The 23814-nt window shown below is 42.3% G+C and overlaps 1 protein-coding gene and 1 long non-coding RNA gene across 3 annotated transcripts in view; one reads left to right on the top strand and one right to left on the bottom strand.

The window, feature by feature from the left end:
- SLC25A26 (solute carrier family 25 member 26) overlaps window positions 1-3032 on the bottom strand; it is a 76874-nt gene extending 73842 nt beyond the window's left edge. For both annotated transcript variants that reach the window (XM_026052507.1, XM_026052506.1), the window contains exons 1-2: window positions 2985-3032; window positions 1336-1492 (exon numbers count right to left, since the gene is read on the bottom strand). In XM_026052507.1, the coding sequence (XP_025908292.1) occupies window positions 1336-1492; window positions 2985-3017 (190 nt within the window). In that variant the 5' untranslated portion in view covers window positions 3018-3032. The remainder of the gene's footprint in view (window positions 1-1335; window positions 1493-2984) is intronic.
- Window positions 3033-14729: 11697 nt separating this feature from the next.
- LOC112958751 lies at window positions 14730-21301 on the top strand. Its single transcript, XR_003251491.1, has 4 exons — window positions 14730-14862; window positions 15747-15852; window positions 20621-20793; window positions 21106-21301. It is a non-coding gene; the product is annotated as an uncharacterized LOC112958751 (long non-coding RNA).
- Window positions 21302-23814: the final 2513 nt, after the last annotated feature.

Genomic DNA, 23814 nt, shown 5'->3' on the forward strand with positions numbered 1-23814 from the left:
GGAAGGTATTCAACACGTCTGCTCTTCTGCAAAACTGCTTCAGCAGCAGTAACAGCATCTTCTTTGCAATCATCCTTGATCAGTTGAATATTTCACAATTAAGTTCCAGAAAGAAAAGTACTCAAACTTTCTCTAGAACTGTGTGCAATGGACAAGAAACATACAAATCTAAACAGCATGCAGCAACATAAACAGTGGGATTTTTCTTTTCACTGCAACAGTCAACTACAAAGGCATTTGCACCTTAAGGGTTACTCGCTCTCCTAAAGACAATTTCAGTTCTTAGTCTACAGCAGAAAGATAAAAACACAGTTCAGATTTTAAAGACGCAGAGGCTGAAAAAACTGACATCTCGCAGGGGAACAGATTTTAATTGTAAAGGACTATGTGAACTGCCTTCTGCTGCTAATCAAAAGATGCTTATCACCTCAAAAGGAGATAAGAGAGGAGACAAGATAAAGAACTGTTTTTTTATATCATCTTTTGAAGGACATCAAACATTTGAAGGTGTCAGTGGATTTGTCAGCAAACTTCTCCTAATACTTACTACTGACAGCTTAGCTTGGTGCTTTTTTTTTTTCTCCACTCTGTACAAAGAAGAAATGGACAAAGGTCTTTGGAATTGTAGATGCCTTTTCCTGCAGGGACAACAAGTATTTATCTTTCAAAATTTTAATTTCAAAATTAGAAATTACCAGGGATACAGTTAAGTAGCTCAAAAATCCCCAATGTTCAACCACATTGAAGAATTCTTCAGCATTTGCAGTATAATGAAAGAAACACAGGGGCATGAGCGTCCATGGAAAGCAAGACTTTTAATCTCTTTGGCAGCCGAAAGTGTCTTAGGATGTTCCTGTAAGAAAGAACAGGCTAATAACACACATCCAAGGACACTTCCATAGGGGTGGTGTGCCTGGGACATGTAAAGAAAGGCCATCAGTGTTTAATACTGACAGCTGATCACTGTGTAATTTTTTAGGATTCATTTGTTTTGTATTTTTTTTGAGCTGCTGAGCTACACTAACTACTCTTACCATAGAATTGGGCTCACAGTGGTGGGATTTATACGGACATTTAAAGCACACTGTAAAAGAACACTGAACTGCCTTCGCATTAGAGACACACACTGTCTCCTCAACGGTGGTACATGCTTCTCTAAAGCATAGACTCCAGGGTCCTACCCAGAGCTTGCTTAATGCTCTGCAATCCTAGAAGCTGCCCCTGGCAGAATCCAAACACAATCACCTGCACTAAAGGAAGACACAGACAGCAATGTCCAATGCTACATAAGCACCCATTTAAAGAGAGAGAAAGCATAATCCAGACAAAATTTACCATTTGGAAAGGATCCTATAGCAGTGGAAGGAACACCAGCATAGATGCCACGAAAGCCACCAGCCTTCCTAAATCCTTGGGGACTCTGCAGTCTGGTTTTCACAGTATCCAGGGGGAAAAGGATCAAGTCAACGCAGACACCAGCAATTCCACCAGCCTTTGAGATAAAACCAGGCAGTAAAATGAATTAATACCCAGCGTGGTGAAAGAGCAGTGCATATGAGAGCAACTGAGTCATGCCTAAGCCAAAGTACTACTGAACATACTACTGTATGTACAGAATTACACGCAGCACTACTGTACATATCCACTTTGAGGTCAAGGTTATCTTCAAAGGCTTCTATAGCTATAACTAGAAAGCTTTAGCAAAAGAGAGAAAGTCATAAATATCCTAGCTTTGGAACCAGTTTTAGGAGATATTTCATTGCTTTGAAAAGTATCAAACGAAGCCATGCAATGCTGATTCTTTGTACACATAAGCTACAAGACAACATTAAATGCCACTTATCAAAATGACAAAGCACAGAATGACAATTACTTCTAAGAGTGTGTGTGGGGAAAAAAAAAAAGTCAGTGGAAGTTCTGTTTGCCCTGAAAACACCTCTAGACAACACTGACATTTACTTAACAGCCTTCTATAACTTTTCTTTGAAGCTTCTTTAAAAATCAATTTCAACAGAAATTTTGAAAGCTAAAAGAAAAAGTGGAAGCTTTTCATGCATAGCAAATCAATGACCATACTCTAAAAATGAGTTTCAACTAAAGCTAAATTAAAAAAAAAGGTCATCTAGAAACACGGGAACTGGAAAAAGACAGTGCTGATCTGTACAAAAGAATTACTTCTTAAAAACAGAAGATGAGATTGAAGCACATAGCAAACCCCAATACAAAGAAGTCAGTAATTTGAATGAATCCATTATGATACATTTTTTGGATCCATTACTTTTTTGACAAAAAGAGTCAGTTTGCTGAAACGGACCCCATACAAAGCAGCACATAAGGCATGGCATGGATTTTTGACCCTGCCTGAAAACAAACTCATATTACCCTGCACATCACTCTAACATTGGTTCAGTCCCAACAGAGGATTCAGAGAGGTGTTCAATATCTACTCCTATGGTTTTAATCAATAAATTAATTACTCTTTTAATCTACTTGGCTATTTTGCATGCATTGGCTTTTCCCACTCTTTTTCCATCAAAGTCCTTATCTGCTCCAAATAACATCGATCAGATTTAATCTAACCAACTGTCGCAACGTGCATCAAAACTTGCTAATTGCTTCTGCGAATTTCAGACTTGGGCACCTGGAAGGCCATTTAAATTCATGAAGCAGCTAATAGAGCCGCTGCCAGAGCGCAGCAACACCTGGGGGCTCCCAACACCCAAGTCTGATGAGATTTTGATAAAAAAAAAAAAAAAAAAAAAAAAAAAAAAAAAAAACCACTTTTTCTGCTGCCTTTCAGCTTACAAATAGCAATATCAGGAATGGGGCTGAAATATCTTTACCAGGAGCTGGATATTCCTGATAAACCCGTATCGTTAAAACGTTATTTCACCGCACTGCCCCCTGCGCGGCTCCGGGGGCGAGAGGGGGACTAGGCCGCCGCGTCGCCATAGCAACGTGCAGGCCCGTGCCCGCGCACTCACCGCCAAGGCCGCCCACGACTCCCGCGGCTCCATGCGGAGGTCGCGCGGCTCCGTGCGGAGCGGGCTCCGCGCACGCCGCCCTCGCAGCCCCTTCCCCGGAGGGAGAGGACGGCGCTAAACCCTGCGCTGCAACCTGCCCTCGCGAGCGCACATGGGCGCAGCCATTTTGTTGCCCTCTGACCCGCCGGGCCCCTCTCCGCCCTGCGCATGCGCAGGACGCCGCGCATGCGCATTTCGTGCAGAGACGCCGCGGCGGGACTGTTGCCCTTAGTGTGTGAGGGCGGCGGGGGCGACGAGACACAGACCGTTACTTTCTGGAACAAGCAGAAACAATTGAGCCCCAGTCACATCTTTGAGTTGTAATTTGAGACAATTACTCCAGTAACACCCAGCCGAGTATTTGGCTTTTTGAAAGAGTCTCGCTTTTAGGCAGAAATAAAAGTGACCCCAAATCTGCTGTTTCCCACTGGTGTTATGGTAAATGGCTAAATAAACACAGCAGCTCAAAGTTCCTCGGCTTCCAAGCTCATGTCTGTCGTTAAGTTAGGTACTTTGGAGAGGTATGGAAGGAAAAATCAGACATCTGTGGTAAATGGTGCATGCTTTTAGAGTTACTGCTATCCTCATATAACCTACTGATGGCAGCACTTAAAACAAGACCTTATTCCCCCTATGTGCCCAGGAGGTCTCTTGATACAAAGCTTCCTGGGATTTTAGCAAGCATTTTTCACATATATATGTATATATACACACACACACACATACATACACACACACGCACATATTTCTGCCTCCTCCCCCTCAACTCTACCTACTATAAGGTCAACACCAGCATCAGAATATATATTGATTTGGTCGTAATGTACTAGAGCTGCTGAAGAGCAGATGTTTAACGCAGGCTTCTTGGCATACATTACCCCCCGGAGGTATCAGTTGCACACATGTTCCACTATTTATTAAAGCAATCACTATCCTCATTCTGTTTATTATCTTTCTCCTGGGCAGTTGAGGCACTTCAGAGCCAACCCCTTCCAGTCAGTCAGCCCTTCTTGGATCATCATTTCTGCCCCACTTCAGACAACACCCTGCAACTTTTCCTTCCCTAGGACCTCAGCCCATCCCACTGTTGTGGGAAACAGGAGGAAATCTATCAAGAGAACAACTTTATCCTGGCCAAAATATATACAAATGAAGACTTGGATATCCCTTTTCCTTGGTTTAAGCAGACACAAAAAAGGGCCAGAGAGGCTATTTGGAGAGGGATTTCAGTGATATGACAACATATCATGGCACCCTAGAGGCTGTGATTCACTACAGAAGTACATAATGCCAAGTGGAAGTCTATTAACTCAGAGACTAGGAAGAAAGCATAACCTTTTGGCCATCAAAAACCTGCTTGTACCATTGTAGTAAACGGATGGCCAGAGAATTGTGAAATTAATGAAGAGAAAAAAATCTTTACTGAGACAGTATAATGCACATAGGAGAGCTGCATGACTGTGTGCCGTATATGAGTCCTTTTTCCTTCCAGAGATAGCATTGTTACAAGCCTCCTTAAATATCAGATAAATGCACACTAAGGTGAGGGCTCCTGCTGCCTTCTTGCACAAGCACAGTTTTTTTTTTTTTTCTTTGCCAAAAATGGGACACTTTTGCCAAGGATGGCCCATGTTCTTGGGCACAGTTTCAATATAATAAAATCTTAACTTGCAGAGGGCAAGTGTTCAGGGACTCTTGTGCAAGGAAACAGGGTCCAGGTGCTTACTCCTGGACTGGCATTTACCTCCAGCTACCTGGTGCTTAGGGACCATAGCCTGCCTGCACACATGGTAGCTATCCTATTATATTGCTAACTACTTCCCTGACTTTTGCATGTGCTGCTGGGAGCACCTCCTTAAAAAATAATACTAAATATTGTCCTGACATCTAGCCAACAGCAGACTTCTGGATCCAGAGGCACAGCAGCTTTTTTCAGCCTCTACTTGTTTGGTTGTCTCACTTTCACTGCCTTAATTCCCTCAAAGTACAGGGACAGCTGGTTAACATGAATTTTGATTTTTTTTTTTTTTGCCACTCAGACTGTAAGCTCCCCCTCACTGTTTATGGTAGCATTCCCTGAAATACTAACTGCAGTTCATTTTTATGGAAACAGATGGGAAAACCAAACAGCCAGAGATTTAATAACTCCTTCAAGTACTTAGCAGCAGAAAATCCAGTGCCCAACTCCATCAGAAAATAGTGATTAATGAAGATGGAGATTTTGCATAATGATAAAAAGCCTTAAACTGTACAACTTTGACAGGCTTCATTTATTTTGCCTTATTGGCTGCCTGGACAGCTAAAGATAAGTAGTTTGAGAAAGACTCAAAATGTCAATTTTAACTACTGAGTAAAGTAGGTAAAGTAACCATCCAGTAGCAATATAGTGACCTTTTCCATATCAGCACATGTTCCAGAGAGTCTCTGCAGTTGTTCTTACAGCACAGCTGAATTAATCTAATATTTCCATTTAGCACACAAGAGAAATGGAAGAAAATCTTAATTATGCCTGCATTTTGCTTATGGTCCAAAACACTGACACTGGAATTGCTCACATCTGTTCTCAGTTCACTTCGTGGGTTGATCCAGTGACTTGTTGATTCAGGAAGCAGAGCTAAGAAGAGTTGCAGCACAGTGGTCCTAAACTGTCCTTTACCAAATATCCTGAAGGAACAACATTGATGTTCTCCTACAGCAGCTAAAATCCAGATGCTGATTCCAATTCCTGCAGCAAGTGAGCTTCTTGAGTCAATCTCCTGGTGTTTTAGCGTCTTCCTCTCTTAAAAAGAGAATTAACAGCCCTAACCTTTTGGAAAGGCTGCTTTAAGCTTTAGGTGTGCTGCCCCTTTCTAGAAGGAGTACATACAATATTACTGCTCTTCCACTGTCCCTCCCGTTCCAGCCACTGTGGACCAGTGGGAGACCAAGGTCATCGTGGTGGAAGTCCATTAGGTACTATTTTGCTGTGCCTTTGTGAGGAAATACCCCTTGAATTTTTTATGGCTTTGGGGAGATGGACATCAATCCCCTTCTTCACTCTGTGGGGTTTCTTAAAGGACAGGGGGAGCTCCCTGTCCTTTAAGACCACATCAAATCCCACTTCTTTTGCCCCTTCTGCAGGCAATTGGCAGAGCCCAGCCAGAACCATGGGCAGAGAAAGGAAATGGATGGAGACAACAGCTCCATGGAGATCCATCTATCAGCATCTTTAGTCACCTAAAACCTCAGACTACTGCTGTAACAGCCTGAAACTCCAGCAGCTGAGGCCAAGCTTGAGCATGAGAACTCAATGCAAAGCAAAATTATTTTATCATTACAGCACATGATGAGCCTGAACAGCCAAGCTGCCTTTCTGCATGAGGCTCCCTTGGCTTCTCACAACCTGTAGGAGAGTTCTTCTCCCCACATGCATGTCCAGTTCTCTAGTGAGATACTTCAGCCCTGCTCCAGCCATGGCCATGAGATATTTTACATAGTTTGACACTATGCAGCATAGCCCTTTGCTGAGAGGTCCTTCGCAGGGAGCAGAGGAAGGAGGTTGATGAACAAGAAGTTCTTGTTCACCCTCCTGTGAATTTCCAAAGTTCTCTTCCTTTTCCTCCTGTTTTGCAGCAAGAGAGAATTGCCAGCTCCTCTCCTTTCAACAGAATTATCACTGCTGGTTTCCGATGTAAAGTTTCTCTGTTGGGAAAGTTTCTGATCATTTTGTCATATTGTGCCACCATGAGATACACTGCCATTCCTGGCAGATAACCAGTCACTCTTGGTCTGCTGGAGGAAACCAATTATCCAAGGGAAACAAAAGCATGGGAACACAGGCTGTTTGTACATGAGGAAAGAAAAGTGTATGACATGTGAATTTGCCAGATGTTACCACTTTAAATCTTATTAAAACATACCCTGTACTGACCATGAGCATATTATCTGGATGTGGAAGGAATCTGAAGATAAGAATTCTTACTGACAGCATTATAGTGGCCTGATCACACATCCTGCGAGCAATTCCATGAGTGGAACAATGTCAGAGTTTCTTGAAAATGCACAGATTGTTGACCTGGGCTTTGTTTAGCTCTGCCTGTTGCTTCATGTCCCTGTATCCTTCCTCTGGACTTCAACTATTTTCCAGAAAATAACACCAGGTTCCAAAATTAAGCCTGTTTTATAAAGGGAGACGTGACTTTGTCCAGCTCAGATGATGCCTCAAGGCATGTCTCAAACCTCTTCTGATAATGTCTTGTGTTTAGTCTAGCCAAAAATATTCCAGGTCACTTAACTAAAAACATATAAAACACAAAGAACGGAATATGAGATGTGCAGAATTTAAATGTTTAAATTCCATCTCCACCTTTCCTCAGTCCTTCTGAGATCAGAAATTACCAGGAGCTTTGCCAGATGCCTTTGAATATTCACAATCCTCTATGCCTCAGCTGGGACATAAGGGAAAATCCACTATCATAACAGAAACCCTGGAAGTCTGTCCTCTGTATCCTGGCAGACCATCCTCTTGGAAGACACCTCTAATATTTTACCTTCTCTTTTTCAGATGTCAGAAGTCCTTCTGACCGGCATACACAAGGGCCTTCAGGCGTGTTATACAGCTGGGTAGGCCTAGGGAATTCGAGCTCAGCCCACCTGGGCTTTGATCTGCCTGGGTTCACACTAGCTCAGGGACAGAAGATGAGCCCCACTAGCCCCATTCCAACATGTTAGACACACAGGGAATTGTCTGCAAAGGAGCAAATTGCACCACAGAGAAACACCAGCTCCTGCTTGCAAGGGAGCAACCGAGCACTGTTCAGCTCCAGACTTGAGTGCTTCACCAGCAGCCATAGCAGCATCCAGTTCTCCAGCATCCAAGCACTTCTTTCTGCAAGGGGAAAAGCTGAATATTCCCACATAGGGGGAATTGGCTTATGCTCTTTGGAAGCCTGCAAAGCCAGCAAGTGCTTTCAAGCGTCTGCCTATTTATTCCTTGTTTTCTTTTACAGGAAAAGAATACAGGGAGGCTGTGCCAGAAATACAAATACTGTAATTATTATTTCTGTTATTATGGAGTAAACACAAGAGCTTATTATCATAAGGTTGGGTCAACTCTGTACCCAGCAATACATCAAGCTGGAAGTTCACACATGAAAGGAGAGAGAATTGCACCATACTCATCATTTTGTCTTTGGCCACAGATGTAGGGCTGCACTGATGAGTCTAATCGGGCACATGAGTCAGTACGAGAGAGAGGCATCATTCCCCTGTACACAGAATAATCAAGTTAAATGAAATGCTTTCAAGTGATTTGTATCCATTCTCATCCCCACCTTCTCAGTCTAATTAACTCCCCTAATAGAATTAATCAGCACACTAAATACAAGACTCACCATCAACTTTAAAAAAAAGCCCACTATCTATTCCAAAATACAATTACACTGACAAACTCAATTACATGCCTCAGTCACCTCTGAAATTACTTGCTGGTATTGAACTGTGCACAGTTTAAGTTTCATTGTTAAGAGAAATCATAAACACTTTCTAAATCATAAAATGTTTAGAGAAATACAGAAGCACTGCTTTTATTACCCATGTGGCAAAATTAATTTGACACATTGAAAGCAAATGAATCAAGCTGGAGAACTCTATTCTTGCAGTGTTCTTTCTACCAATACTATTTACATTAGGGGAACATCTAACACATTAACCTGATTAGACTCTGATGTAGGTAAATAGCATTTCAAAGTAAGGGAGCAGGGATTTAAATCAAAATTCTTTCTGCATTTGAATGAGAAACATCAATTACTGCCTTTTTAACTATTCATTGAGAACAAAAACCCCTTTCACTAAGTAGATTTTGCCCTGAAATCGGCAAAACTTTTGCAGCAGGAGCCTTCCACAATATGCAATTACAATCTTAGCTTTAGTTTAAAGCTGTGGTGAACTCTTAAGCTGAAAATAAATTCCAATCTGCTTTCATAATGTGAAGTTAGCTTAATTTTCAAGTCATAGAGGAAAGGAGAGGAAAAAAACCCAACAACTTCAGTATCCATCTTCAAAGTTCACCTTGAGCTAAAAATACAGAGAGGCTTCCTGAAGTTTCATCCCTTTCAGTCTTACACTTCTTCCTTTTTTTTAATTAAAAAAACCCACTCCCTGCTTCTCAGTCCCATTTCTTTTCAACATATGATATTATTCAAACAGAAGTATTCCTAAGCCTAGAGCTGGAATGCTCTTGCTTAAACCGGCCCCAAAGAGATGAAGATTAGAACTCCAGTCTGGGAAGGTGCTCCTCGAATCTTAGGCACTACTATCCTTTTTGAGGCAAAACTCATACTTAACACAAACTTAAATATTTACTCACAGTGAACTAGCCATAATTTTTTATCTTGATAGGGTAAAGAAATGCAGTTACGTTTTCAGTTACTGATTAGGGATTTCTGATCTCAATATAGTAAACTCACCAAGGGAGCTAAGAAAAGTTGCTACTGCTCTAAACTTTAGGGATGAACTAAGTGCTTCTGGGAGTGCTCCAGACAGGCCAGTGTCACCCCACCACGTCTTCCTTCCCACCAATCCCAGAAATCACAAATTAACCAGCTGTGATTCTCCTGTGATTTTTGGTGCATCCCTGTGTCCATTTTCTTTCCAGTACCCAAGGCACCCCATAACCATGTTCTGCTCCTCTTCCTGCTAGACAGTTCTCCTGCGCAAGCTGAGGATTGATACCCATCTACTATCCATTATTCCCTTCTGTCTCAAGTATTTGAAAGGTAGTGAAACACTAAAATGCATTTGATAGGAATCTCCTTGGTTGCAGTCCAGCAGCCTGTCCTGTGTGAAGTGCCATAGCACAACCACATGATGTCATGGCTGAAGATTTGCACTCATATAGAGACAAATTGGTGGTATGAACCAGAGTGCTTTAACAAAGTGTTACTTCTGTTGAAACTACAGAATAAGACTCCCTTTGTGAAGTAGTAGGTTTTGTGCTTTCATTAGGGGAAGATCCATCAAACTGGAAGCTTGCAGGTTGTTAGGTATTCTGCATCCAGACACCTTCCTTATTAATTCTGCACATTTCTCCATTCACTGGTGATGCATTAGATGACACTTGCAAAGGATTACAGACCTGATACAATATTAGATAAAAATTACAAGTGAAAGCTATTTTACTGCTATTTATTTTCATCAGCTAAGCACTGCTCTCCTAAATGCCATTCTAGGTTGGTCGATATTGGCTTTTCAGTCTGCTGAAAAGTTTTGTAATTCTTTTCTCTTTATAGCTTATGTATAGAAATCAATACTAGTTTGCAATTTGTTGAAACTGTGAAATGGTTGGGGGTACTAGTAATATGTGCCTGATTTCTCCTTTCATTCTATTCCCACTCTCTCAGCAGAATGAAAATTGGATTTATTTTTCAGTCATTCTACAATATCTCACAATTAACAACTTACACCCATGTTGCACACACTTTTTTAAAATAACCTCACATGGAAATCTATACTAAAGAAGGAGCATGGCTGTGCAGTCACAGGGGTCAAAATGAAACTTCTTTGATTCAGAGAAAAAATGAAGAAGCTCCCTCCCTGACCAGCACATCTGAAGTAACCTGACTATGGGCCAGCAGGGAATGAAGCCAACTGCAGTTCTTCTGCTTTAGCACCGTTATTGGATTTTTCAGGGCCTATAAGTTTAATGGTATATCTGGGTTTTATTTTGTGTAAGTACACCCATTTTAACTGTAAAGTAAACCTTGAAGACTTCTTACTTTGCAGAGAGAAAGGTGGAAAAGGAAATTCTTGCAATAATGGAAATCGGCTATAGAAGAAGCAAGTCTAAATTTCTACTGCTTCTGAGCAGAGGCTTGAATTTAAAACATATTAGAGTCCTAACAACAATGAATGTGTGGAAGTATTTGATTTTTTTTTTGACTGAAGTAAAGCATAATCACAGATGTTAAAATTCCCATGACTTCACAGGTTATACTTTACCCTTTCATATATAAACAACATATTACCCTTGGAAAGGTACAGTTCCATAGACTTACAGGACACTTGCTCATTCTTGGACCAAGTGATCTCCAGAGGTCCATTCCAACCTTAATCATTCTGTGATACTTCTGCTCCAGATTTGGGAAAGTAAGGACTAGCATGTCCATATTACAGCCAATTCATCTCAAATCCAGTGTTTCAAGGAGCAAACACCATTGAAATAGAGCCGTGATTTACTGTCACTCCAATGTCAAAGACCCATTGAAATGTTGCTGGAGTGAGACTACCATCTAGTGCCCTAAAGACAGACTGCAGCTCCTTCAGAGAAGGAGCAAAAAAATGCAATCACTTGTTCACTATTTTACATTTTCATAAAGAATTAATTGCCCAAAACACTACTACTGATGAAAGAGAGACTGAAGACCACAAAATGATGTCTTACCTTTTGAATTAGGATAGAAAACTGAACCAGGCTTATGATTAAGTAGTGAGTTATTTTAATACCTCTCACAGGTTGTTCTGAACACAGCACTGGCCATTTCATGGCAGATCTGCAGCTTTTGGCAAAGTTAGGCTGTTCAAGTGACAGTCTCCCAGAGACACTGCCTGAGGAGGGAGATGATTCCTGTGCTCTGGCCACTCTGCCACAGGGAAGACCAGAGCTGCTCCCTGCCTTTGGCTCTAACTCATTTCAAAGCAGAAAACCAAGATGCTCCTCTCTTTCTGTTACTTTTCAGAGTAACTTCAAAGAGGAAAAAAAAAATCTATGAGATGGCCCCCTTTGACTTACAAAATCTCTTGTGCCTTCCCAAATCCTCCCATTCCCCCACTTTGGTTTTGATGTTACTGTCTGCTATAACAGCATTTTCAACTAGAAAAAAAAACATTGCATTAGGGACCGCTCAGGCAGTTCTACTTTATTGCTGTTATTGAATGAGCTGTGACAGACTGTGCCATACCAGGTTCATTATACACATCTTCCACTGAAATCATTGTAGTGCAGAGAAAGTCTTTAACCTACTGACAGAAAAAAAGTCATTATATTGCTTTTGATGCTGTAGCCATAATGGTATCTTATTTCTTCAGATTACTGACACAATTTCACAATGTTGTAAGGGCCCTAGACATCCTCAGGCTGAAGATGTCAGTGCACTTTAACCATTTCTAGAGTGTCTGCCTTTTATCTTCAGCATACTTAAAGTATGCTCTCTAGTAGATTCTGCATAAACCTCAAATTTCTCTTACATCTCAGACACCCAAGCAGCAACTCCTTTCCCTGCTTGAGCAGAGAGGTTGGACTAGATGATCTCTAGAGGTCCCTTCCAACCTTAATTCTGTGAAAATCCTTTATGGACTGAGAAGGCCAATTAAAAATTAAACCTGCCCCATGAAAAGGGCTACAGTGCATTTTTTTTTGCCCCATGATGAAGGCTGAGCTGTTCCTGCCACAAAAAGGTAAGGGAAAAGCAAAAAGGTTGGGTCATGGGAGAGTGGGGTCTCCTGCTCTTGCTGCTGGAGAGGGAAAACTTTTCCAATAGACACTGAACAGCTACATGTCTATTCTTGCAGCAAGCCTGCCATTTATGGAGGAAACCAATACATACTTGGGTTTGAAACAGACACTTAAGGTCTCATCAAGTATCACAGTCCACTCTCCCTCCAGTACAACTCAGTTCTATTGCTGCTGTTGCAGTTGTTCACACTCAGGTGTTTTGCTTGGGAAGATTTATAAAGCCTGCCTACCATTATTGGAAACGCTTTTTAGGTGCCAAACTCACAACACCTTTGAAAGTTTCCCTCTTTGCAAAAAAAATGCCAAGGAGACTTGCATTTGGCTTCTTGCTCTGCAGGATGGGTGGTTACTGTCCCTACCTCCATTTACCTCACCTATAAAAGTACAAAGAAGCAGTTCAGTAAAGGACACAAATTTCTGGATAGAGCATATTATCATTGAGCTGATACTGATTTCTACTGAAGAAATGTATGTTGTGACCTGGCTAATTTGTAGAAGCAGCTTGGCATTATACTGGCTGACAGAGGCATTCTTAGCTCTTATAGCCTTCCTATTATGTTTAGCTTAATGCAACACCAGAATTACTACAGCAGTCTCTTCTAGTTCCATCACAACAGGAACAAGACTGGCCAAGCAATAAATATTCTGATATTTTCTTAAAGGAAAAGCCTCATTTCCACACTTGTCCTGGTGTACTGCAACATTAAAAAAGAAAATATATCTGAACATCTTTGCAGGCCCAAGGAAACTATCTGCCAGCCAAAAACACAGCATTAGAGCAGCAAAACCTTCCTTTACAGTAATGTGAAAGGCTTAAAAGCAATGACCTTCTCACTTCTGCTTTGTTCAGAAATGTAAAAACCTAGAAAAACCTCAGAACTGACATGTAGACAAGAGCTTTCCTCAAATATATATTGGCATCTAAACATGATTTTCTTTCTCTTGACACTAGTAATATGACATAAGCCAAGAAAAACCTTTCAGGGAAAAAGAGTTTTATTGATTTAAGAACAGAACTTATTTGACATGTTTGTCACCAACATTTCTTTTCACCACAGAAAACCCAGGTATCAATTGAACCTAAGAGGCAACACAGACCACATCCACCAACCTAAGAAGGATATCACCATTTTTTTCTGGCCTTTCTCTTCTTTTCATCCACTTATTTTTAGCATCTTAATACTAAGGCCCAGAGAAGCTCTTTGTCCTCAACACCTGTAATTCCCAGCACTGAGGTAGTTAAGAAAGCTGACTGGTGACTTCAGACCTTGGAGTTAGTAAGAGTTCAGAATGATAATATAAGAAAACAAATATAGAGGGAAGAGAGGGCTCTAATACCATTGCAACTTGCCTTCTTCTGAAATTGTTGATATAAAACACTAAGAAGCACAGAGCACAAGCTTGTATTTGTCAAAACCCTCACAAAATACTTCACACAGAAATTGCTGCAAGAGTTTGCACTTACACTGCTACAAGTGTAATTCTTGGCACCCAGTAGGCAGACCTGAAGAGCTAACAGGATACTGCAGAGACAGACACCTATACTCATCTTTATGTTTAAGTGGATATCCATAAGGTTAGAGAAATAGAATTATGTAGATATTATGTGGATGTCTCATGCTAGCAATGAAATACAACCCCAAACTAAAATGACCAATTAGGTTTAATTGAAGACTATTTGTTTTCATAAACTTCTATGAAATAAATTTGTAGGTGAGGCAGCCTACTCTTCAAGAACTAAAAACAATACTAGAAACAAAGCAGCGCACAACTCCAGCCTATGATCTATTCACTACTACATTTTTTCTTTCCTTCTTCTTTCTCTTCCCCTTGTATTCACACTACCACTACAAACAAACAAAGTAATCCTTTCCTTCCTCCTGTTGAATTATTTTTCACTACTAGCCAAAAAAGAAGCATATTGAAAACTTACCTGAGGCATTTTCAACTCTATGTTCCAGAAACAAAAGGTTGCACTGTTCTCTCCTCGGCCTTATAATGCTTTTTGTCTGTAACAGAAACTGCCACAGCTGAGACTACTAAGTCCTCTCAGGGCAAGTGGATTCACCTGTTTCTGTGCCTTTACTCCTTCCACTTCTCAGCAGATCCCAATTATTGAAGATTCAAAGTTGACCAATAAGCTGGCTGGGTGGGACAGGGCAATTCCTTGAAAAGGTGAGCAGGAGGAGGTGGGGATCCCTTTTTGTAGAAGAGAGAGCAGTAGAGGAGAGTCTTTGAAGAAGGATGAATTCTAGGACCTGTTTCCTGAGTTTACAGGGTTGAAAGAAAGGGTTCTGAAAAGGAAGGTGAAATCTAGGGAGCAATGAGAGCACAAGTCAAGCAGAACAGGTAGGAAGCCTTCTTGCTTTATGTTTTGCTTACATTTACTGCAAATTGGATTATGTGTGTTCTACCTGATAGCTGTTTATAGGGCAGAGTGTCTGACTAGGATATAAGGGAAGGCTAGCAGGATGTCTTGATAAACATTGACTTAGTTCTATAAAGGCAGCAGCTCTTCTAGGTAGGGGGAAGTACAGTAAATACTCCCTTTCTGAGCCTTTGAGCCTTAATCAGGCATTGGATGTATGGCCAGGTGAGTGGCTGTTAGTGGAGCTAACAAGGTAGATATTAGAGGAACAATTACAATGTGCCTTAGAAATGCTTTGAAAAAGAGAAGGTAAGTGATAAAATAGAGATACTTAGATTGCTAGCAAATGTTACTTCTGCCCAGAGCTATTGGTGTAGCCCTAGAGCATTAAGTGTTGAGGACAGTTAGGCCAGAGACAAGCCCTCCTGTGTAGGGGTCAGAAAAACACTGAAAAGCAGAACAGAAAAACTAAGCACAAAAACAGAGAAGAGAGGAAGAAATGCCAACCTGTCTTAACTAGGGCTTGTGAGTTGTATGCTCATGCCACTCAGTCTGCAGCCCTACTCAGAGAGCACCAGCTGTGAGCACTGTGGTCTGGGGAAATCAGGTGAAGGAAGCTGCTGTCTTGGTCCCTGTAGGAAGGAGGTGAGCCCTTTGGATAGCACTGGCTGTGGGCTCATGTGGTGGGAGACTTGATGTCTCCTGATGGTGTAGGCCTGAAAGGGAAGCTGGAGCTCTCCTGAGTTTGCTCAGGAGCTCCCAGAAGCTCAGCTCTTAATCCGAGCCAGCTCTGCTGCTGTTAAGAGTGAGTTGTTCTTGTGCATTTGTTCCGTTCTCTTCATTTTCTTCCACTTTACATTCACAGACAGCTTTCGGATGGACTACTTTTGCTTGGAAGGAGATCCTAGAAGAATAATATTTATGACTGTGGGTGCTATCCTGCTGCAAATCAGCCCTGCTGTCAACCAAAGGTAACTTGCTAGCAAGTTTACTAGTGAGTAGTACCTAGGCCTCAGTCTCTGAGCTCACTGTTACTGAATGTTCCTGAGAGAGCCCCTGTGTGACACTGTCTAGTTTCAAGCACTTTCCTATTTAACCAATACCATGTTCTAAACACAAGAGTTGCATCAGGCTCTCAGCATGTTAAAAAATTGTATGGGTACCTCAGCTGGAGAGATTTCTTTAACTTTCAGTGAAGACCTTGGATAAGTAAGTGCCATTACATGTTCTAAGACTCAGAACTAGATGTTATGACACTATTTCTTCCGACATTTTACTGAACAATCTGTCCCTTGGTTAATAAATTTTGTTCTTGATTAGCTTTTTCAAATCAGAACTTCATGGCTTTATTCCTGACTTCTCATATATTCTGAAATGAGGGTAATGAATTATGCTGTGGGTCGATGTGCTTTGCCACCTGTTTAGAAAGACCCATATCAGGGAAGCAGCTTGGCTTTTGAATTGAGTTGTCAGTTCATTGTCAAGATTTAGAGGAGGATCTTAATGTAGCCAGGGATTGCTTAGCTCTGAGCAGAATGCAGAGCTGCAGAGGCTGTAGCACAAGCCAAGTAAGGCTTGGAGGCACCTCTCCAGGCATGTGATGTGCTTGTTGCAGAGCCTCAGGTGAGCACTTGGCATGAGGCTGCTAATGAAACCTGCTGCTTTCTGCCAGTGCCTGCGTGTTCACAGGCCTGGCTGTGCTTGATGCAATGTCCCATTACAAATCTTCCCAGCACAGTATATGCACCCTCCAGTGAGGTCTTTATGGTCTCTGGCTTTTATCCCACCCGAGCATGTTTTTCCTCTGTCAGCTTTCTTCCATGGAATGATTTGCTGCCTTTACCTGTCGCATCCTTTCCGGCTTGCATTCTCTTTACTCTTGGGCTTCCCGGCACTGCTCACAAAGCAAGGAGCATCCAAGCTTTCTGCTCATCAGCTCCTCTGAGGAAGAGGTGCATCCAGACCCATGGCCCTGCAAAGGCAGTTTCCATTCTGAAGTAGCTCATGTATTTGCCAGCCCATCACCCTTCCTACGTTTCTCACTTTCCTCATTATTCTAGCTAAATAATGAGACAGATGACTTTACTATGTTCAGATGATCCATCCCTTCCTAATACTTTTCCATGCTGATCTTTTCCCAGTGCATGCAACTTTCTATGGTCTGTGTTGTCTTTCTGTCCCAGATACTGGGTCTGCTCCCTAAATTCTGCATCTGTTAGTGCTCTGCAGGGAGCAGTAGCATTTTTCACTGTATCTCATTCATTTTATCAGGTTTCTGAATTATTCTGAAGTTTCCAAGGGTAGTCAGATTCAATATACCTATATCACTACAGCCTTTTCCTAAGGCACCTTCCAAACTAGTGCTGTTTAAAAAAATCTGAATTGTGATATTAGTGAGATGCTGTTTTCTTAAGGCAGGACAAATACAGTGAGCAGCAAGGAGAGAAGTGTTTGATTCTATCGCTTAATGTGGTTCTAAAAGAAGACAGAACTTTTCCCCAAATGAGAAGCATTACTTTTCCTTGTCACTAGATGCAGCTATTGCTGCATTATAGACTGCTTTGGCATTGCTGCTTTCCAGCTAGGCTTTGGTGTTAAAACTGATTTCCCCTGTGTTTCTCTGTGCACATGTGCTGCTGTGGGGGGGGGGGGGCATTAAATCCTTCAAACCTTCTTGTCTTGCTGCCAAATGTTTCTCCCACATCTCTTCCTTGCTGCATAAAGGGCATCCATTTTTGAATGCCAATTTGTCCCTCCTCCCCATGTTACCATAGGGAAATGTTGTTGTGAATAGCCCTCTTAAAGCTAACAGGGTACAAATCAGGTGGGTAAATGGGGAATGCACTGATTTCCAGTGTCAAGCTCAGTGCAAATTTAATATTGAATTCTCCCAACCCCTCTCATGTCCTCACTGTATTTGCCTGAATAAGTTAAATACCACAAATCGTGTACTTAAATGTTGCCTATCAGATTCAACAGAAGTCCAGAGGAAGGAGCTTCCTGATGAACCTAAAAACAGGAGGGAATCTCAGTGTAGGGCCAGGAAAGCACACCAGGGGGCTGGGGAAGGAAGGACAACTCTTTGGGACTGGAGCTCAGGACTTATTCTGCTTTATGTCCCATGCTGCCCCATGCAACAGAATTAAAGCAAGTATCCTTGGAGAAAGAAGCTGCATCCATCAGCAGAACTGTGATTAAAGGCTATTTGCAGCTGCCTGAGAAGAGAAGAGATGGAGAACAGAGAACCAGTTGCCATTTCAAAAATGAAAACTGCTAAAAGTTAGGCTGGGGTCGGCTGTCAAAGCCTAATGCTAAAAATGATGTGCCAAAAGGCCAGAGCTGTTGTGGTCTGTTTTAGTGGCTGTAGGGCTTACCCTGGATGTGGGAGCCCCCATTTCCCTGCTCTGGCCAAGGGTTTGAATGTCAGTCTCTGGGGTGAAGATGTTGGCAAATGGTTGCCCAAGCAGGAAGCTCAGGAATTCTGGAATTGCAGGAGACTGCAGACTTGCTGATTTTTTCTTTAAGATTGTCAGGTTTTAATATTAAGCAGTTATCTTTGGGGAGAAGCAGCAAGGTAGCTGCTCAATTAGTTCTGGGTGGTTTTTTGGAACCTAATGTAACTTTTTCAAAATGCAGTAGATAAGATGGCTCAGACCTGCTGGGAATGGAGTACTAAGTAATGCTCACGGTTTGTGACATTTCTTTGAGCTTCTGCTATTCAATAGGGGGAAAAAAAAGCATTTTTTCCCCATAAGATGCTTTTAAATGAAAGATCCACGGAAGTTTTCACTTTCTAATATGGGTGGTGCAATTCTGCTAGGTCAGAACAGTGTCCTGCAAAAGGGGCCCCCTCTGGAAGCCTGGCAGTGCTGACGATCACAGGTGCCTCAGGAGGAGCAAGGCCTGGGACTGGGGGCTTTCAGCATAAAACTCTCCTTCCTCTCCTCTGTAACAAGAATTTGATCGGCTTCATTTCCCATCAAGGAAAAGTATAGCAGAAAAATAGAAGCAGATGTTTCTAGACAATGTCTAGGGCTCCTGGAGCTTCAAAGAGCTTTTTGATTGCTTAGGCTTAAAAAAAAGAGCCTTTCACTGTTCTTTTCACTGGGGTAAAAACCCTCTTTGAAATTTGTGTGAGGAGAGATTGTTGTACAGAGCCAACATGGGGAAAGCCTTATTACTAATAAACCATGTTTAAAATCCTTTCTTGCTCTTTTTTATATGCTGCCTTGGAGGCATGTTGAATGTGTCTGTGTTAATCATTACAGGCAAAGCAAGGAGGGCTCACACCTGGTGAAGGGGCTGCTCCTGCTCCGAGGGTCTTTGTGGGCAGTCCTGGCAAGATCCCTGCTAGTTCCTGTTGTCCTTGTAAGATCTTTGCCAGAGACTGCACTTCTTCCCCTCTAGATAGTCTAAATAATGACTAAAAGCAAAGCTTAGGACTTGCAGCTCTGTTGGATATGGTATCTTGATGCTTCTATCTATGCTGTGTCAGACCAACAGGAAATTGGAAAGACTAGGGGAAGTCCAGATCCCTCAATGTGGGTGCTGTTTTCATCTCAAATGTGGTTTCTGGTATGACTTCATCTTATCCTTTTTTTTGACCTTTCCCACTAGAGTTTTGCTGACTGAGAACCAACCTGTGGTCACTTCTGTGAGATCTGAAGATGTGCTGTTGCTGCAGGGAGGCCATGAAAATACATGTTTTTCTGGATGCTAAAGAGTTCTAGGAAATTTTCAAGATTTCTATGCTAAAAATCCTTCTTCTGGCACTTTTGCATACAGATAGGAGAAAAGTTTTCAAGCTTGAAACAACATTGAATCATAGAGAGCAGAAGCCCCTTCATCAGGTACCAGCAGAGTCTGCAAATCCTTTCATCAGTGTCAGATTGCTGCTGTATCCCCTCTGCACACATTGTGTTTGGAGCTGTGCACATCCTGTGTGTTGCAAGATCCTTTCCAGAACTTGCTCTTTAAATGCCTGTCTTTGTTTTCCTGTGCCTGATAGGAAGGAAACATTTCTGCTTTGCCTGCCTTAAGTTTGCACTTCAGGCAAAGTTCTCAGAAATGGTATTTTTTCCTATGTTGTTTGAGTTTTATTCCTTAAACAAATTCTATCAAAACTTTCTTCCAATCTTTTAGAGACCTCAGAAGACTTTCACAGAAGACTTTATGTCTTATGAGGCACCCAGGGAAGATGCTGCTGAAAGCTCTGACTCTCCTGGGGAAAGGGACTACATTTGCCTAAGGCATCCAGCAAAGCTTTGTGTGCTGCAGGACCTTCTCTAAGCATTGTTGTTTTAGGTGTTTTATGTGTATTTTTATATGCCCTGGTCATGCAGGCTGGTGGCTATGGTGGGGTAACTTCAGCCTGTCTGTGGTTTGGAGGCCCATTTGTTTTGGGGAGATATTCTTGTGTATCTTGATGCTGTAGCATACATCTCTGCATTTTCTTGGCTACAGCAAGATTAGGGCCCCCAAAAGCAATGCTGTCTCAGCTTCACACTATTATGCAGCCAGATAACTAATGGCAGATATTCTATAAGTGCTCCCATATGTCTCCAGTGGGCTTCCCAGCACCACCTGACGTGGCACTTTCCCACAGTGCTGTCAGACAAGACCACAAGCCTTTGACAGTGGATTGCTAGCAAAAAAAGATAGGAGCTTTTTCACTTGTGGTGTAACTTCTTGCAAGTAAAGTTTTTAATATTTTATTTTTTGGCTTGTTTCCTCCTGTAGTGTACACACATCTTGCAAGCAATGAGGAATTTGGATGTCACTTCTTGCTTCCTCCCAACTTTGCACATCCAAGCTGTAGTTATCCTTTTTCTCAGTAGAAACTGAACAGTATGTCTGGGTCCAGCTGCGAAGCTCTTGGCCAAAAGCTGAGTAAGAAGCATCATGGGATGCATGTAAGATACCATGTGCCATGTCTTATCCTACTGTCCACATGTGTATCATGAGGGGGTTTTAGTGTCCAGGGTAAAAAGCCCTTTCCTTATCTATATTCTCCCACCTTGGGTGCGGGCTGGGAATAGCCCACTAGTTCCCCAGCTGAACTCTTACTGCAGCCTGCATCAATTTCTGGGCTGTTCAGGTGAATTGTTTTCAGCCAAATTCTTTTAACTTTGGGGATTATAGAAGGTTAAGTGACCCTGGGGCAAGTTGTGTGCTTTGCTCTTGCCTCTAAGGGCTTTTCTTTCAATCCTGCTTTTTTTTTTCAGCTGTGATCTTGGAGGCCCATGGAGGCTCTTAGGAAGGAAGGGCTGCTCATGCTTGGCAAGGTATCTCCAATATGGCCCTGCTCATCAAAATGGTTGATTAAACTGCAGCCTTAGAGAGGTTGGAGGCTCCTTTCAGAAGAACTTGGGTGACAGGAGGTATGAATTTGGAGGCCAGCAGTTGTCATAATGCCAAACCATGCAGGTAGGTGACAACTGCTTCCAAGGAAATGTGTGCACCTTGTAGCATGTGTCCTTGGTATAAGCTGCCTTACAGTGGGAATGTTGATTCCCTCAAACTCCAGTTATAGATTCTACAATAGCCCCAAAATTAGTACCAGAGGGATGAAGTTTTTGTCCTCCTCTCAATGCAAGGTGCCCTCACCAGCTATCAGCAGGATGCAGAGCTGGTCCAGTGACCACCTCAGTTCTGTACCGATGCATTTAGCTACCAGGATGAAAAGGTAGTGGTTGCATTTGTCGAGGAGCCTTCATGCTCGTGCCAGAGGACTCCAGCCCCTGCCAACTCTTCTTGCCTGCTGTCAGCAGCCAGAAAGGCAGAGAAAAATGTTCTTCCTAAGAGCTCTCTGCAACAATCTCAAGAACATGAGGTGCACAAAGGGATACATTTATAGTGACTAAGCACTGGTACAAGGTATTCCCAAGGTGATTAAAAAAGGTAAGTCTTCTCTGCCTTAATCTGGAAAAACCTGGTGTATTCTCAGTGACTGCAGAGTTTAATATCTGGCTGCTGGTGCTAATTGAATTGCATGCCGGCAGGTGGTGCCCAAGCAGAAAAAGGAAGTGGAATTCTGAATTCTCACCTGATGTGTGACTGCATCTCCAACTGGTTGAGTCACCCTCCAGCCTCTTACCTCAGACAACACTTTTCCCTAACAACTCCATATTAGCTTTGTCTCTTTTCCATTTTTTCCCCTTTCTCCTGTCTCAAGGTATGTGGCTCCCAAAGCCTCTTCTAGGATGTCAATGCCAAGGAAGACAGCTTTGCATCAACCTGAGGCGGAGGGATCACTTGCTTCCACCTCACTTGAGACAAGGCTGGAGTTTGTTCAGAGAAATCATGGCTTTTGATACACTCTGCCATGCACTCTGGTGTGCAGAGGTGGGGACAGTACAGCACAACTACTGTATTCTAATTGGTTGGTTGAATTTTTCCAAGCTGCACTTGTTGCATGGAGATTTATACCAAAATTGTGGAAAGTAAATGAGCTTGGGCCCTATTGAATGTTTTATGCAGGAGAGAAGTGATGTGTCTTAGCTTGCTTTTTAATCTACAAGGAAAAGGATTTTGTCATCTGTTTTTTTTTCTGCAAAGAAACATGAACCTTTTAGAAAGACTCAGCTGGTTTCCCTAACAGCACATACTAAGTAGATGCAAAAATATCAGGTTTATCTACTCTGTTGCTTTGGCAAGTTGCTGATGGGAGTGATTTTTGCAGGTGCTAAAACACATAACAGTCATTGACTCTGCAGAGCTTGTAATATTTAAGATATTCTGCAAGCTCCTGGAATCCCTTAACTTGCAGGAAAAAGTGAAAAGTTTCCCTCTGGATTAGAATAGGAGATCTGTAAAGGAAACCTTCATGATCCTATTTTCCTGCACTGAAAATGCACTGCAAACCTCTGTTGTAGCTTTGGTCTCTGTGATGCTGAAGATGGTTGTGCTCAGCTTTGCATGAGCGAGTGGGGAGCCCTGCTTGAGCATGGGGAAAGCAGTTTGATTTTCAGGCAGGACCAAGCACCTCCCACCTGAAAAACCAGACTTGTTAAAATGTAAGCTGGGTGCTCAGTGGGAGGCAGCCTTGGCCACATTACTCATGAAAATGAAGGCCAAGGTAATGAGATAAAGCCTATGAGTAACTTTTCCCTCTGATCAATGAGGGTAAAGGGCCTGTGCCACCAGGGAACAATCTGCCAGACAGGAGATTTTCTGGCTGTTTGAAATCAGGGAGCCTCTCTGATCCCTGATCTGGTTGAAATTCCTGACACGAGCAGACAAGCCTGATTAGAATTGGTATATATTGTTCCTCCAGGAGCAGAGGAGACAGGGAGAACTGTCAGGGAAGAAATTGTTTCCACTGGTAATTTATGCAGTTATTCTCCTTTTTTATTTCCCCAGTGGAGAATATAAGACACTTCTGCTAGGGAAGAGATGAGCCATTTCCACCAGCTCCAGAGATCACTGGACACTGACACTGCAGCTCTGCTAGCAGTGGCACTACCTGCACATGAGCCATAAATGCCTCCTTGGAGGGATGATCCCCATCACTTCATCTGCTCAAGAGCTGAGCAAAATAAAAGCTGGAACAAAGCCCAAATTCATATTCTGGGGAGCAGGTAAAAAGGCAAGGAGATTAAATGAATTTTTTTTCTTTAAGCTGATTTTCAGATCCTTACTGAAAATATACAGTGCTCTCATGGATCAAGCCTGGTTCCTGTCAGCGCTGCAGATGGTTGTGGTGCTTCTCCTGCTGTATTAATGTTGACAGTCACATATCACTGCAAGGCTTGCAGAAGAGATCCTGCATCTACTGTTGGTGTGTTGTGTGCTTGCACTGGAGCCAGGATGGGAGCAGCAGAGAACTGCAAGGAAGTGTAAGTGGGTTTTGCTGGTTGCTGACACATCTTCATACAGATGACAGCATATTTTCAAAACTCAGCTTGAAAATATGATTTTTTTGAGACAGGTCT

This window comes from Nothoprocta perdicaria, unplaced genomic scaffold, assembly GCF_003342845.1.
Source record: "Nothoprocta perdicaria isolate Ctin4 unplaced genomic scaffold, notPer1 scaffold_9, whole genome shotgun sequence".
In the NCBI taxonomy this organism is placed as follows: domain Eukaryota; kingdom Metazoa; phylum Chordata; class Aves; order Tinamiformes; family Tinamidae; genus Nothoprocta; species Nothoprocta perdicaria.